The 13112-nt window shown below is 40.7% G+C and overlaps 1 protein-coding gene across 2 annotated transcripts in view; it reads left to right on the top strand.

The window, feature by feature from the left end:
• Positions 1-13112, top strand: part of LOC121917447 (carbohydrate sulfotransferase 9-like) — a 97541-nt gene that overhangs the window by 12008 nt on the left and 72421 nt on the right. Inside the window, exons 1-2 of one of the 2 annotated variants that reach the window (XM_042443430.1) lie at positions 8367-8438; positions 12357-12579. In XM_042443430.1, coding sequence (XP_042299364.1) covers positions 12480-12579 — 100 coding nt within the window. In that variant the 5' untranslated portion in view covers positions 8367-8438; positions 12357-12479. Of the gene's footprint in view, positions 1-8366; positions 8439-12356; positions 12580-13112 lie in introns of those variants that run through there. The other variant, XM_042443429.1, reaches the window with a different exon arrangement.

Genomic DNA, 13112 nt, shown 5'->3' with positions numbered 1-13112 from the left:
ACAAACACATGCACCCATAGGTTGCACCACAAGCACAAAGGCAGTGCTGAGAGAGGAGGGAAGGGTGGATCTACCAAAAACTAAGGAGGGATGGTAAACGCCCCTCTATCACTAATCCCTCCCCTCCAGAATGATACAATTCAGATCCATCATTCCCATTTGTAGAACACGCTCCAGAACCAATTCTTTCCAAAAGAACCACCAAAGAACTAGTGACAGGAAAGAGCTCTTCTTCTTCTTTTTTCTTTCTTTCTTTTTTTTCTTTTTTCTTTTCTTTTTTCTTTTTCTTTTTTTTTTTTTGCATTTGCATTTGCATTTGCCTTGCTTCATCCTGATTGAAACTGCTCACACTAGGATCAGAACCGGTTTCAAATAGGAACGATGGTCATATAAACCCATCAGCAATTTGCTTTAAATCGTAGTGTGAACGATTCCTCTGTTTCTCCAGTGCTCCTTCACCATCTTCCCAAAGCAGATGCTGTTTATAATTTCTATCCTAGATAGAAGACTAGGAAGAGAGGAGGCAATCATAAAAAGACCTTGTAAAAAGGAACTTCTTTGTTGAGACTTTGTTAACTGAGGTATGTCTGTGTAGTCAATGGGTCTTTCTGCTGTCACTGACTTTGACAAAAGTGTGCTTTGGCTTGAAGCAGATACCTTCCCATTTACAAAACCTGAACATTCTTTTTGTTCACCCAGAAAAACATCACAATCATTTAATTTTTACTAGTATTAGTTGTAGGAAAGAAGCTCTGGGTTTCAATTCTGGTGGGAAGGCACACACTGCAAAATGGAATGTCTGATTTCTAGTTCTGCACATTTAGGGATTAAGTGTGATTGTTCTAAACCCCTTCCTTTAGTTTAGAGGGAGCTTCCAGAATACATTCTAGGGCTGATCTCTCAAGAGTCCTGGATCAAGTCCATTGTTCTTTTATTCTTTTGAATGAGTAAGAGGAAGGGTTAACAAAGGCTTCAGTAGTACAATAAATGGCCTAAATCCAATTTGGTAGTCCTAACAAGAGTAGACTCATTAAGTCAGTGGAATTTATGTAACTGTTGATTTATGAGTCTGATGCAGAGTGTCTTCTCTGATTGGGATTGATACCTGTGCTTATATCAGAAGATTGTTTCCCACTAGCTCCAGTCTCAAAAGGAAAGGCTTTTGTCAGCAGAATTGGGATGAATAATTCCTAGTCCTGCTGCTTCATCTACTATCCAAATCAATTTAAGTACAGGGGAAAAGAGTGGAGAGAGAAAAAATTCAATTCCTTCATTCTTCTCTGATTTTTCTAGCCGTTCAGCAGTCCCTAGTGAATAACAGTCAGTTTGAACAGAGATAAAAACAATGAATTATTAAATTCAAAGAAAGAAGCAAAGAGTAAGGGCCACTTGCATGTAGGTGAGATTCATATTCAATTCAAGAAAGATTCTAGAAGACAGACCCTTGTTCTGTTATTTTTCTACAAGTTTAACTGTCTTATAACAAATTTAATAATGTCTTGAAGGTTTTTCGTTATAACATTTTTCATTATATAGTTGACCCTCCATATCAATGGATTCTTTATCCACGGATTCAACTCTCTATGGCTTGAAAGTATTGTAGTTAATGGGATTTGGGCATCCACAGATTTTGTTATCTATGGGGGCTCCTGGAACCAAACTCCAGTAGATACCAAGTGAAGAACTAAAATAACAAATGTTAATTTAAGACTCTTGAAATAAATTTCACAAAGGTAACTGAATATTTTTAGTCTTAGAATAGATAGATCTATTAAAAATAAATTAAAAGACGATTGTTCTAGAGATTTTATGATCTCATTTCAGCTCCTGTCTGAAATGATGTTTCTAGTTACCATTGTTCACTGTAAATGATCACCTTTGCTGTCAACAGACTCATGCATTGCATAGAACAGAAAGAAAGATGCAGTAGGCTTTGGGATTGTAGCCATAATCCTAATCACTTGGGAGCAAATATCATTGACACACAAGGTTTATCTTCTGTAGGAGTGTGCATATGATGGGACTGCCCCCATTTTGTTAAAATATTGATTTGAAATGAAGTTCCTACATAAGTGCCATCATAGAACCAAAATTACTCCCTAGACTGGTTGTTCTTATATATTTTAGATCGCCTTTCCTCTTTTTCACAATTTATAATAAGATTATAGCACGCAGTTGGCCAACAAGTGCACATGTCAGTATTAATGTAAATAGTATGCTAATTTTCTCATGTAAGTCTAAGCAGTAGTAGAAAGGAGGAAAGCTGCCTGTCACCATCAAATATTCTAGATGATAAATTTAAGCCAGAGAGCTTGTGCTTTCTAGAGTCGCCTTAGGGTCACCTTTAGTCAGAAATGACTTGAATGCACCTAAAACAACAACAAAGCATGAAAATTAGAAATGAATTAAAGTCTCAACTTTTCAATGAATTTTCTGCGTACATGTGGGCAAGTTAGTTTTATGAATTTATGCCTTACTCAATTGAATGTGTCAAAGTGTGTCAATGTGTCAATATTTTCTTTTGACAGGAGGGGTCTGCAGTGTAGATTCATTCCAACCTTTATTTACTCACTTCTATTAATATTGTGGGTTGACCATGTCTCCCTCTACAGTGGTTCAAATAGGTTCCTTCTGAAGGTACTTTTCCACAGTTCACAACTGAGACATATCTGCTATTTACTGTCTACAACTGAGAGTATTTCACCCTGTTCTTATTAACACCCAGGAATTGACAGCTGTCACTGCCTCTCTGAACCAGTTTTAGACTATAACTCCCAGTACTCCTCACTATTGGTTTTTCTGGGTAGATGGATAGCTGGGAGTTATGGGCCAGCAAGTATCTGGTGATCCACATGATTTCCATCCCTGCACTGTTCCACAAGAGGTTTTACAGTACTCTGATGGGAAAGCTTAGTAAAGTAAAATAAAGCTTGAAAAAGTTACTGTTCTCAACCTCATGTATTCAAAAATCATTTGGCTTATGATTTTTAACTTATTTTTAAAATAAATTTAAAGACATAACATATTTTGTAATATCTTTCAAGTCTTTGTTAGCCTTGTGCCAGTCAGTGTTCCTCTTAAGTCAGGGAGAGAGAGAGCTCAATTTATGACCTTCTAGCTGTTGTAAACATCCAACTCATGTCAGTCCTTACTATTTTACAGTTTGGAAATTGAAGTCCAGTTATCCCTGAAAGCCTACAGGTTGTCCAGTATGCTCTATGGCAGGGGTAGGCAACCTTTTTGAGCCGGGGGCCGGGTTGCTGTCCCTCACACAACTGGGGGGCCAAAGCCCGCTGCCGTCACAGGAGCCCTCCCAGGGGCCTGCTTCCACCCCCCGGGGGCGGGGCCGCGTGCCGGGGGTGTAGCCTCCACCCTCTGGGAGCAGAGCTTCCACCCCCAGGGGCCAGGCCACCTCCTCTTTGCCGGCCCCTGACGGGGCCCCAGGCCCTGTCAGAGGCCGGGAAAGAGCCAGCGGGGACTGCCAGCACTGGAGGCCTCCCCGTTTTTGCTGGCCCCTGATGCCAGGGGCCCGCTGCCTCCGTCGGAGCTCTCCTGGAGGGCCCCTGCGACGGCAACTGGTCTCCCAGGGGCCTGCTGCCGCCGCCAGAGCCCTCCTGGAGGGCCCCTGCGACGGCAACTGGTCTCCCAGGGGCCCGCTGCCGCCGCCAGAGCCCTCCTGGAGGGTCCCAGCAATGGCAACTGGCCTCCCAGGGGCCTGCTGCCGCCATCGGAGCCCTCCTGGAGGGCCCAGCGACGGCAACTGGCCTCCCAGGGGCCTGCTGCCGTCGTCGGAGCCCTCCTGGAGGGCCCCAGCGATGGCAACAGGCCTCCCAGGGGCCCGCTGCTGCCGTCGAAGCCCTCCTGGAGGGCCCCAGTGACAGCAACGGGCCTCCCAGAGCTCCGGTGCGCTCCTGGAGCCCTGTTTCAGGGCTCCGGAGGCTGCAGCAGGCCTCCGAGAGGCCTGGTGCAGCTGCTGGAGCCCCATTTCAGGGCTCCGGAGGCCGCAGCAGGCCTCTTAATGGGCGCCACCATTTTGAAGGGCAAAATGGCGGCCGAAGCCGCCGAAATTGGCGGCGATTTCGGCAGCAGGAGGGACCGGGGCCGGCAGAAAGGCGCCCACGGGCCGGATCTGGCCCACGGGCCGGAGGTTGCCGACCCCTGCTCTATGGCATTTGATAGTATGACATTGTCCAACCAAGGTCATCAATTTGGCATTCCTCTTTCATAAGAATGTAAATGTTTCCACTGCATCTATATTGGGTTTAAGTGAAACATGTTAATCATAAAGGTAGATTTCCCAGATGATAGGAGTGATGAGTACAGAATTTCTGGGATTTGTATGTTATACAAAGAGGATTGATACTACTGCTTATCAAGATGCAAGTGGCATCAACTTAAGAGATTTCTTATAGAGTGTTCTAATGGAAAAGTCACCTCCTGTTGTGTTTGACACAGAAGGCAATGATCTATCTTGGTGTCATAGTCTCAGTTTTAATGAAGCTTATGAGCACAGGCTGTACATCAGAAATCATTGTATTAACTGCAATAATTAATCAGACTGACACTTTCTCAAATCTTAGGTAGAAGAATAGCAATAAAGCTTCAGTTAATGTGCAGAAAGTCTGAGCTTGAAGTGTGAGAACCTTAATTAAAACTCTGCCTAAGCACAATAAAATTCAAATACCACATATTTTAATTAGGGTTGCTGCTGCCAGAAGTCTTAAAGAGGAATTGAGGGCTAAGCTCATAGTTGCATCAAAATGGGTCTGGGAGTCTCTTTAATATTGTCTGAACCATGCCAACAAATATTTTACGTGTAGCCTCTCTGTATTATTCTTGTGATTTGTGCCAAGAAAGTGAAAGAAGAGAAACAGCACCAAATCTAAGAGAGGGAAAATTAAAAGGTGGGCAAAGCTACAAAATGATGCTGAAAAAATAAGGTTCATAAAATAACAAAACATTCAACATATTTCGGGGAAGACTTCCCAAGGGGCACTGAAAGAAAAATTGTGGAAATAAAACACAACTCAGAGTCTATATATTTATATACATAGTCATTCATTATAATTCAGCAACTCTTGGCTTTAAAAAAATTACTTTTTCAGTACTGCACTGAAGATTTCTGTATTGTTCATTAAAAGTACCGGTTCCTTTTCTGCCCATTGGGTCTCCCAAAGTAATGTACAATTAAATGTGAAAGCATTCTTTAAATACAGATTAAAATCATTTCTGTTTAGCCTTTAGAAAAGAAAAGCCGGATGCAACAATCTAGTTTTGGCTGTTCAGCAAAAACTTCTATAAGAATGGAATCAGCCTGACTTCCCATACGAAGGAATTCCAGGACTGAAGGTGTTGCTACAGAGAAAAGGTTCTGTCTTGTGTTTTCATACACCTAGCCTCTTGGAGTGGTAGTATATGCTGCAGGGCATCTATTGAAGACCTCACACTTTGAATTGAGCTCAGAAACAAATTGGAAGTTAGAGCATTGAGTTCAGGTTATATGGTTTCTAAAGCACATGGCAGAAGCAGTTTGGCTTTTGCATATTGTAGTATGCTGAAGCTTGCAAACACTTTTCAAGAGTATCCCCCTGAACAGTGCATAAGAATAGTCTAAGAACTTTATCTTAGAATAGTCTAAGAACCTTTCCCCCGTTAACGGGGGGGGGGGGGGGACTGGTGCGATAAATAACAAAGAATTCATTCAAGCATAGATCACATCATCCAAATCAGCCTTTTATTGTTGCCCACTCAATATACTATGAAGAACCTAATTGAATTCTACTGTAACAATCTATTTAAGAAACAACTAACTTAAAACGTTACCTTACTATCATTGATAACTGAGAGACTGTACAGAACAGCGATAAACACCACCATTGGGCTGGAGTGGGGACGTGGCAACCACACACTGTGTACCCCGACTCCGCCCCATGCTGGTGTGATGCCGTGCACTCCACTGCATGACGGGAATGGTCACAGCACTCCCTTGGTGCAGTGAGTACACATGCTGCGCCAAAAGAATGCCAAAAAGCCATAGCACCAGCAGCTATGGTGCCCTTTCCCTGGCACAAAAAGGCCAGATACGGACCACAGTGTGTGGTTGCCACTGTCCAATCTGGCTAGGAAAGGGGAGGTGTCCCCCCCCCCCCAGGGGCTGTCTATACAGCCCCTGAATTGTTTCCCAGTTCATATGGGTGCCAGTGCTTTACATTTGGGTTCTGCCTTAAGTTGCAGCGTGTAAGGACTTGGACATGCATAGTGTGATGTTTGATTTTTCCCAATAGTCAGCTGACCATTGTGCCATATTAAAACAGCTTTTACATCTAACCTCACTTTCTAAAGCAATTTGGCCTGTACTGATTCTGGTGATCAAGGGACTGCCTTTTGAAAAGCAGAAAATGTCAGATGGAGCTCATTGTAAGGTCCTTTTGATCCTGGCCATTACATTAATGAATAAAAATATATGTGCAGACAACAGCAGAGTGAAGGACTGGAAACCTACATGGAACTAGTTGACAGGAGACATGTTTCAAAAATCCATAGGGCATACAGGACAAGCAGCATCAATGCAGCTGCTCTGACAGATAGATGAATACAGCCCTCGGTACAGTGATGCTGTTATCTCTTAAAGACAATTGTTGACTGACTTTATTTTGGGTTCCTCCTAAAGTCATCCAAACTGCTGAAGGAAATATATCTGACTCTTGTCCAACTTTATGTGATGCTGCTTATCACTGGCACTTCTCATTACAGATCTGTATCCGGGGACATGTTTGCCTTTGAGCTAGAACTTGATAAATCAATAGGAAAAAGAGAACTTCATTTGGCATGATAGAGATAGATTTTTGACTGGATGAGGGTTGTGCCAAACTATATTTGGATAGTTACGTCAAGTTAAACAGGATTTATGTCTAAAAGCAGCTTCCTTTCTGGTAGAAATAGGCTTTATTGAGGAAGAGGTTTTGATCATGGAAGGTGGAAAGTGTCTGTTAAAAACAAAATCTATCTCATGCTTAATCCCCTTTTCAATGATAAACATTAGCAGGCTTGTTTAACATAGCATGCAGTTTGAGCCTGACTTTGGTCTTTTCAATGTGAAGATTCTTACGCCCCAAACAAGCAGGCCAAAATAAAGCTGCTTCGGGTCACTTTGGAGGTATGCTGTTTAAATGATGTATGTGTCCTAAGAGTCCAGAAGCCACACCAAAGCCACGCTCCAGTTCTGTTTTCAAGTCTTTTTTTACTCATTGGATCTTAAAGTGATCTTATCATGAGTTTTTTTCCAGCAAGACTTGTTCAGAGTGGGTTTGCTATTCCCTTCTTCTAAGGCTGAGTATGCCCAAGATCCTCCAGTGAGTTTCTGTGACCAAGCAGGGATTTCATCCCTAGTCTCCTGGAGTCCTAGTCCAACACTCAGATCACTACCTCACACTGGCTCTTATTTACAATTTAGGGAGCAAACACATTCTCAGCCAAAGAGCTATATTGCCTCACAAATCTACAGACCCTAGGATTCCTTTGATGCAGCAATAACAGTTAAAGTTCAATCATAGTGCTATAATTGTGTTGTAGGAAAGGGAGTCTCTTCGAACTATTAGAATGGGTTTGCTATTCCCTTCTTCTGGGACTGAGAGTGTGACTTGTCTAAGGTCACCCAGTAGGTTTCCATGGCCAAGGAGGGATTCAAACCATGGTCTCCCAGAGTTCTAGTCCAACAATCAAACTACTGCACCATGCTAGTTCTCTTTACATATTTTGCTAATACATAACCACTTTATTAGCTGGATTTTAAAAGGGGGGGGGGAACCACTCCTTCGGCAGCTATTGTTTACATGCTGACAGTTTGCTTAATAAAATCCAAAAGGCTGAAAATGATTAAAAGTCTGGTGTTTTCATGTAATTGCATTTGTCTGCAAACCATATGGTGTTCAACAGATAATCTGATAATAACTTGTTTATAGGCCTTTTTCTTTGCAGACATCTAGGTCTAGAAATAGAAACTCTCTAGCAGAACAGCAAACAAAACATCAAATAATATTTTTTCAAATGATTGTTCCCAAGTGACTTATTATACCTTATTACTTTTGTTTTAATTTGCTGGAAACTTTTTACTTAAATAGCCCTTCAAGAGGCTCATTCTACCCATTGGCAGTACAAGTTTGCCCCAACCCCACACACAATTTAATACTCTTTCTGTACTACACTCAATTGAATTACAATGTACTAGAATTTGAAAGCAATCTCTAAGTAGCTTTATTTTCCCCTGCATTCTACAAAAGGTTCTATATTGCATTTTTGTAACCTAACATCCTGCTGGTTTTGAGTGGCAGGTGAAGGGCATTTAAATTAATGATTTCCTTCTCCTCAGGCTCTGTGTTGCAAGTAAGATTATTCTTCAGAAAGATTTGGGCTTGAGCCTATTCTACTTGAAACCACTGGTAAGAATGTGGCTTGTAACAGTGCTGTTTCTTGTGTAGTTTAAATCAATGAGTGCTGAAGTGGCAAATAAAAAATAACTCCTTGATGGGTATGCCTTGTAGAGCTTTGTGTTTTAAATAGGAGCTGCTGCATGAATGTTGGTGAGGGAGTAGGGCTTGCTTTCGCTTTCTATATGACTGCATCAATATATCACCCTGCCTCCAAAGAGCTCAGGTTAACTGTTCATCTTGACAAAAGCCCTGTGTGATACAGTCACACTGTTCAGTCAAGATAGCTGCTTGGGTACTTTGGGCATAGGAAACATGGTCACGCTTTTAGTTCTTGGGGCCACTATCCAGGAAGATTTTGTTCACAAGAATATTTTAACATTTCTGTTTCCATGGACTGTAGATCATAAACAGACTTTTAATAAAGCTTGGTTCACAGTTCAAGGCCGGGCCAGTACAGGGATGGCAGCTTGGTCAATCCACAGCCAAAGTGGATAGGGAAAAACTGTTTTGACCGAGGTAGCACACTGTCGATGTGTAATCATGTCTTCTATTCAGAATCCAAAGCCTGAAATAGAAAGCCTTGTTTAATAGCAATTGATATAATGGACATCTTGATTGGCTTAGTTGATATTTTCCAGTGACTATTCTAGCAGAGATTGCAAAGATTACTCTCTTTTTTTGGACTACAAAACCCAGCTTCTCCCAGCAGTGGTGACCACCGGCCCTGCTGGCTAAGGGAGTCCAAGATTTTTGGCAGACTTCTGTGGCTTTAATATCAGGAAAACTGCTTGGAGAGCAAAGGGCATTTTTACTACACGGCATATATAAATCTTACATTGTAATGATGTGTACATGGGAAGAGCAGATATCAATAGAGGTTACCAACTGCTTCCATCCTATCAATTATAACCTGTTTTGCTCATATTATCAAAAGAGTGCATTGCATGCATTTCTGAGTAACACATAAACCACCTTTATGTAGTTGTACTGATCACAGCTCCCTGCTTCATCTGGGAGAATCAAGTAGTGGCACAAAAGCATGTTTACTTTCCACTGTTGATCCAAAATTAAAAGATAGGTTGAAAGGTATCTCTTTCAATGCAGTGAACACTTCATGAATCAGACAAAATCTAGACATATTTATAATGGGATAACTAAACACATTTACTATATAGATACAGATGAAATGCTTTTAGAAAACTTATCCGTTGTTGTCAGTTTTGTTAAGGAAAATTACATTGAAAATCTTTTCACCTTGGAGGTGATACTGTGCTCAAATTTTATATGAGTGGAATTTAATTCTTCTCAGATCTCTGTGCAATACTGTGGAGCCAGTGTCAGTGGCATCACTAGGGTTGGTGTCACCTGGCGCAGTAAGTAATGGGGTCACCCTCCCATTGATCTCCTCCTATACCACATCATACAGAATCCATAGTAATGTTTTTGTATTATGTTACTGATAAATCATAATTCCCATATAGCACTGAATGTAATGGTAATAGTTGTGACATAAAAAAGCACAGTTAAAATTATATTTAAAAATTACAATATATCCACAGCCTAAATGTATTTACATATATGTACCGTATATGCTCATCTATAAATAAAAAAATGTGTGTCCAAAAATTGACCCCCAAATCCTGGGTCTACTTATACACGGGTCAATACGTTTATCAAGCCTCTCTTCAGCCTGGCTATTCTTTTAGGAGACAACCAGGCTGGGGGGGAGAAAGAGGGCAGATGCTTGCCCCTATAGCCTCTCCTCAGCCCAGCTATCTCCTGAGAAAACAGCCAGGCTGAGGAAGAGGAGGAAGGGCAGGTGTCCATCCCTGATGCCTCAGCTCAGCCTGGCTGTCCATTCGGGAGAGAGAGGAAAGGTGCATACTGCCCATCAGCCCACCAGTGATTATTTGCAGCTGCCCACTTGTCTCTTCCTCTTCTCCATCTTTTGTGAGGAGATAAACAGGCCAGCTGCAAACAACCAAGGATGGGTGGATGGGCAGGAAAGCAGACCCTAAGTTTTACCCTTGACTTATCCACAAGTCATATGAAAATCTTTAATTTTTGGCCAAAACCTGCTCAACTTAAATCAACTTTGAATATATATGGTAGTTTCATGTGCTTAAAGTGGAAATTTGGTAAAATTTTATGTTTTTAATGATATTTTTAAAAAGTAATAATTTATTTTTACAAAGATTAATTTTTTTTAATTTGAGATTTTATTATTTTTTAAAAAAAATACCTGGGTCCTGTCCTTTCTCCTCCCACTGAGACTCACTCCACTCACATCATCTCTTCAGCATTTTAATGGCACATGTTTGAGAAGCAGTAGTGTCAACCCCTCTTAGAGTGTCACCTGCTTGGGTCTTCATTTCCCTCCCCCCCCCAAGTGACTTCTCTGGCCACTGTGATATGGATTGCAAAGACATATTCTATAAAACCTCTGGAAAATTATTCCCTGCATTAATTTATTCAGTTATCAAGTGAATTCTGAAATTGTATATGCTTCTTCCAAAATATGTCTCACTATGGACATCTTTGATGAATGCAATATTTTTCTGTTTTTATAATTTTCATGAATGATTTTTTATAAATGATTTCTTTTTTAATTAGAAAGGTTCTTGTTAGTTAATTTTATTCAGGTAAGTGAGTGTTTGAGCTAAAGTAAATTGATCGTTTGGCCACTGCTACTGTGTAGTTCAGAATTTTGGACAGATAATAATAAACTAAATCTCAGTACTCTGTTTTGAGGCCTTTCAGTAGCTCCATGAACTGATAACTGTTCAGTTTCCTAGCTTTGGTAAAGCAAATGTGGAATGACTGTTTTCATTCCAAAGGAAATTATGCAATAAATCTCCAGAGGGATAGTGCCATGCCGTAGTACCTATTCATTTGGATGAATCTGATGCAGGGCCTGTAAGTCCCTTCTGCAAACCAGGCATGGGTGGTGCAACATCTGTATTACCACAGCTCCTCATTGATGTTAAGATACTGAAACTCCACATGACATTATATCTTGCCAGATGCATAAATCGGAAATGACTTGAAGGCACACAACAACAACAACAACAACAACAACAGTAAAGATGCTATCATATCAGTTCTCTTGTCAACAGCCAAAGAATTGAAATCTAGAGCTTTTTGAAACCAACTGTTGTGCTTTTCTGAACTTGTTATGTACACTATTCTCAAAGTACTGCACCCAGAACTAGACACAGTATTTCAGATGGGATTAAACTAGTGGAATCACTACTTGTTCTAATTTGGTAATGACAGTCATACCAAGGCAGTCTAAAATCAAATTAGCTTTCTTGCAGCTACATAATAATAACTTTATTACAGCCATTTGGCCAGCACAGCCGCTACATCACACTGCTTACTTCTGTTCAACTTGATATTGACTACCAGCTTGATCTTTATCACATGTGCTGCTATCAATCAAAATACTCTTCACCATATGCCTCTGCCTACTTTTCTTTCTTTCTTTCTTTCTTTCTTTTGTTTTCTTTCTTTCTTTGTACCTTTTTTCATTTCTTCATTCAACTTCATTTTGTATTGGCCCAATTTTTCATTTGATCAAAGTCATTTTAAATTTCAAAATGTCTTTTGATATCTTTTGAGCAATCCTATGCCATCTGCAAATGTGACAAGATTGTTTCCAGCCCTTCAGCTACTTCACAGGACTACACCTATTTAAAGTTAGCATAAAATACATCTAATCCACTGGGTCCATGCAGATATAATCTAAATTGAAAATATATAAGATTTATAGTAAGCACAGCTGTAGAGTGCTGTAAATTAAGCTTGAATGAACAGGAGCAAATTTCCCTTCAATATGTAGATCTAGAAAACAATATGCTTTGGAAGAGCTGTTGTCTAGTACATAAAGCACACTAGAACATTAATATCTTTCTTGTGTCTTTACAGATTGGCTTTTCCAGGACAACAAAAAACAAGAGAAGAAAAATATTCCAAGTAAAGTGGAAACTTGCATGAAGTGAGCCACAGACAGTTCTGAAGTTGGTCGAAATGTAGTTCTCTGGTAGGGCCATGAACCTAAAATTAGTCTATATATCTGTACTGATGTTTGGAGTAGCAGGTCTACTCCTATTCATGTATCTGCAAGCCTGGATTGAAGAACAACATACAGGTAACATAACTGATTGACTAGGTCAAGACAAGGATTTTCTTTATTCTGTTTTAGGTCTGTCAGTGAACATGGTGCCTTATGTTATTGGACCTGAGATTATTGAACCTTTAATGACAGAATCAAAAAGGTACAATTTATTGGAGGAATCCCTGGAAGGAAAAAACCTGCAAATAACTGGAGACCTAGGAGCTAAACAGACCAAAACAAACAAACAAACAAACAAACAGACAGACAGACAGACAGACAGACAGACAGCTTCATTTATATACCACTTCATACTGAACTAACATTGTCTAAGCAGTTTACAACTGTGAGCTATTTGCCCCCAACAATCTGGGTACTCATTTTAGCGACCTTGGAAGGATGCAAGCCTGAGTTGAGCTTGAGCCCTTTTGCTGGTATTGAACTTGCAACCTTATGGTTTTGAGTGACTGGCTGCAATACAGGCATTTAACCACTGCGCCACCAGGGCTCATTGGAGTGTCCTGCTACTGCCCCATTCAGCACTGGATCAGGGCCCCGGCAACTTCATG

This window comes from Sceloporus undulatus, unplaced genomic scaffold (assembly GCF_019175285.1).
Source record: "Sceloporus undulatus isolate JIND9_A2432 ecotype Alabama unplaced genomic scaffold, SceUnd_v1.1 scaffold_18, whole genome shotgun sequence".
In the NCBI taxonomy this organism is placed as follows: domain Eukaryota; kingdom Metazoa; phylum Chordata; class Lepidosauria; order Squamata; family Phrynosomatidae; genus Sceloporus; species Sceloporus undulatus.
This window is presented reverse-complemented; position numbering and strand designations above follow the sequence as displayed.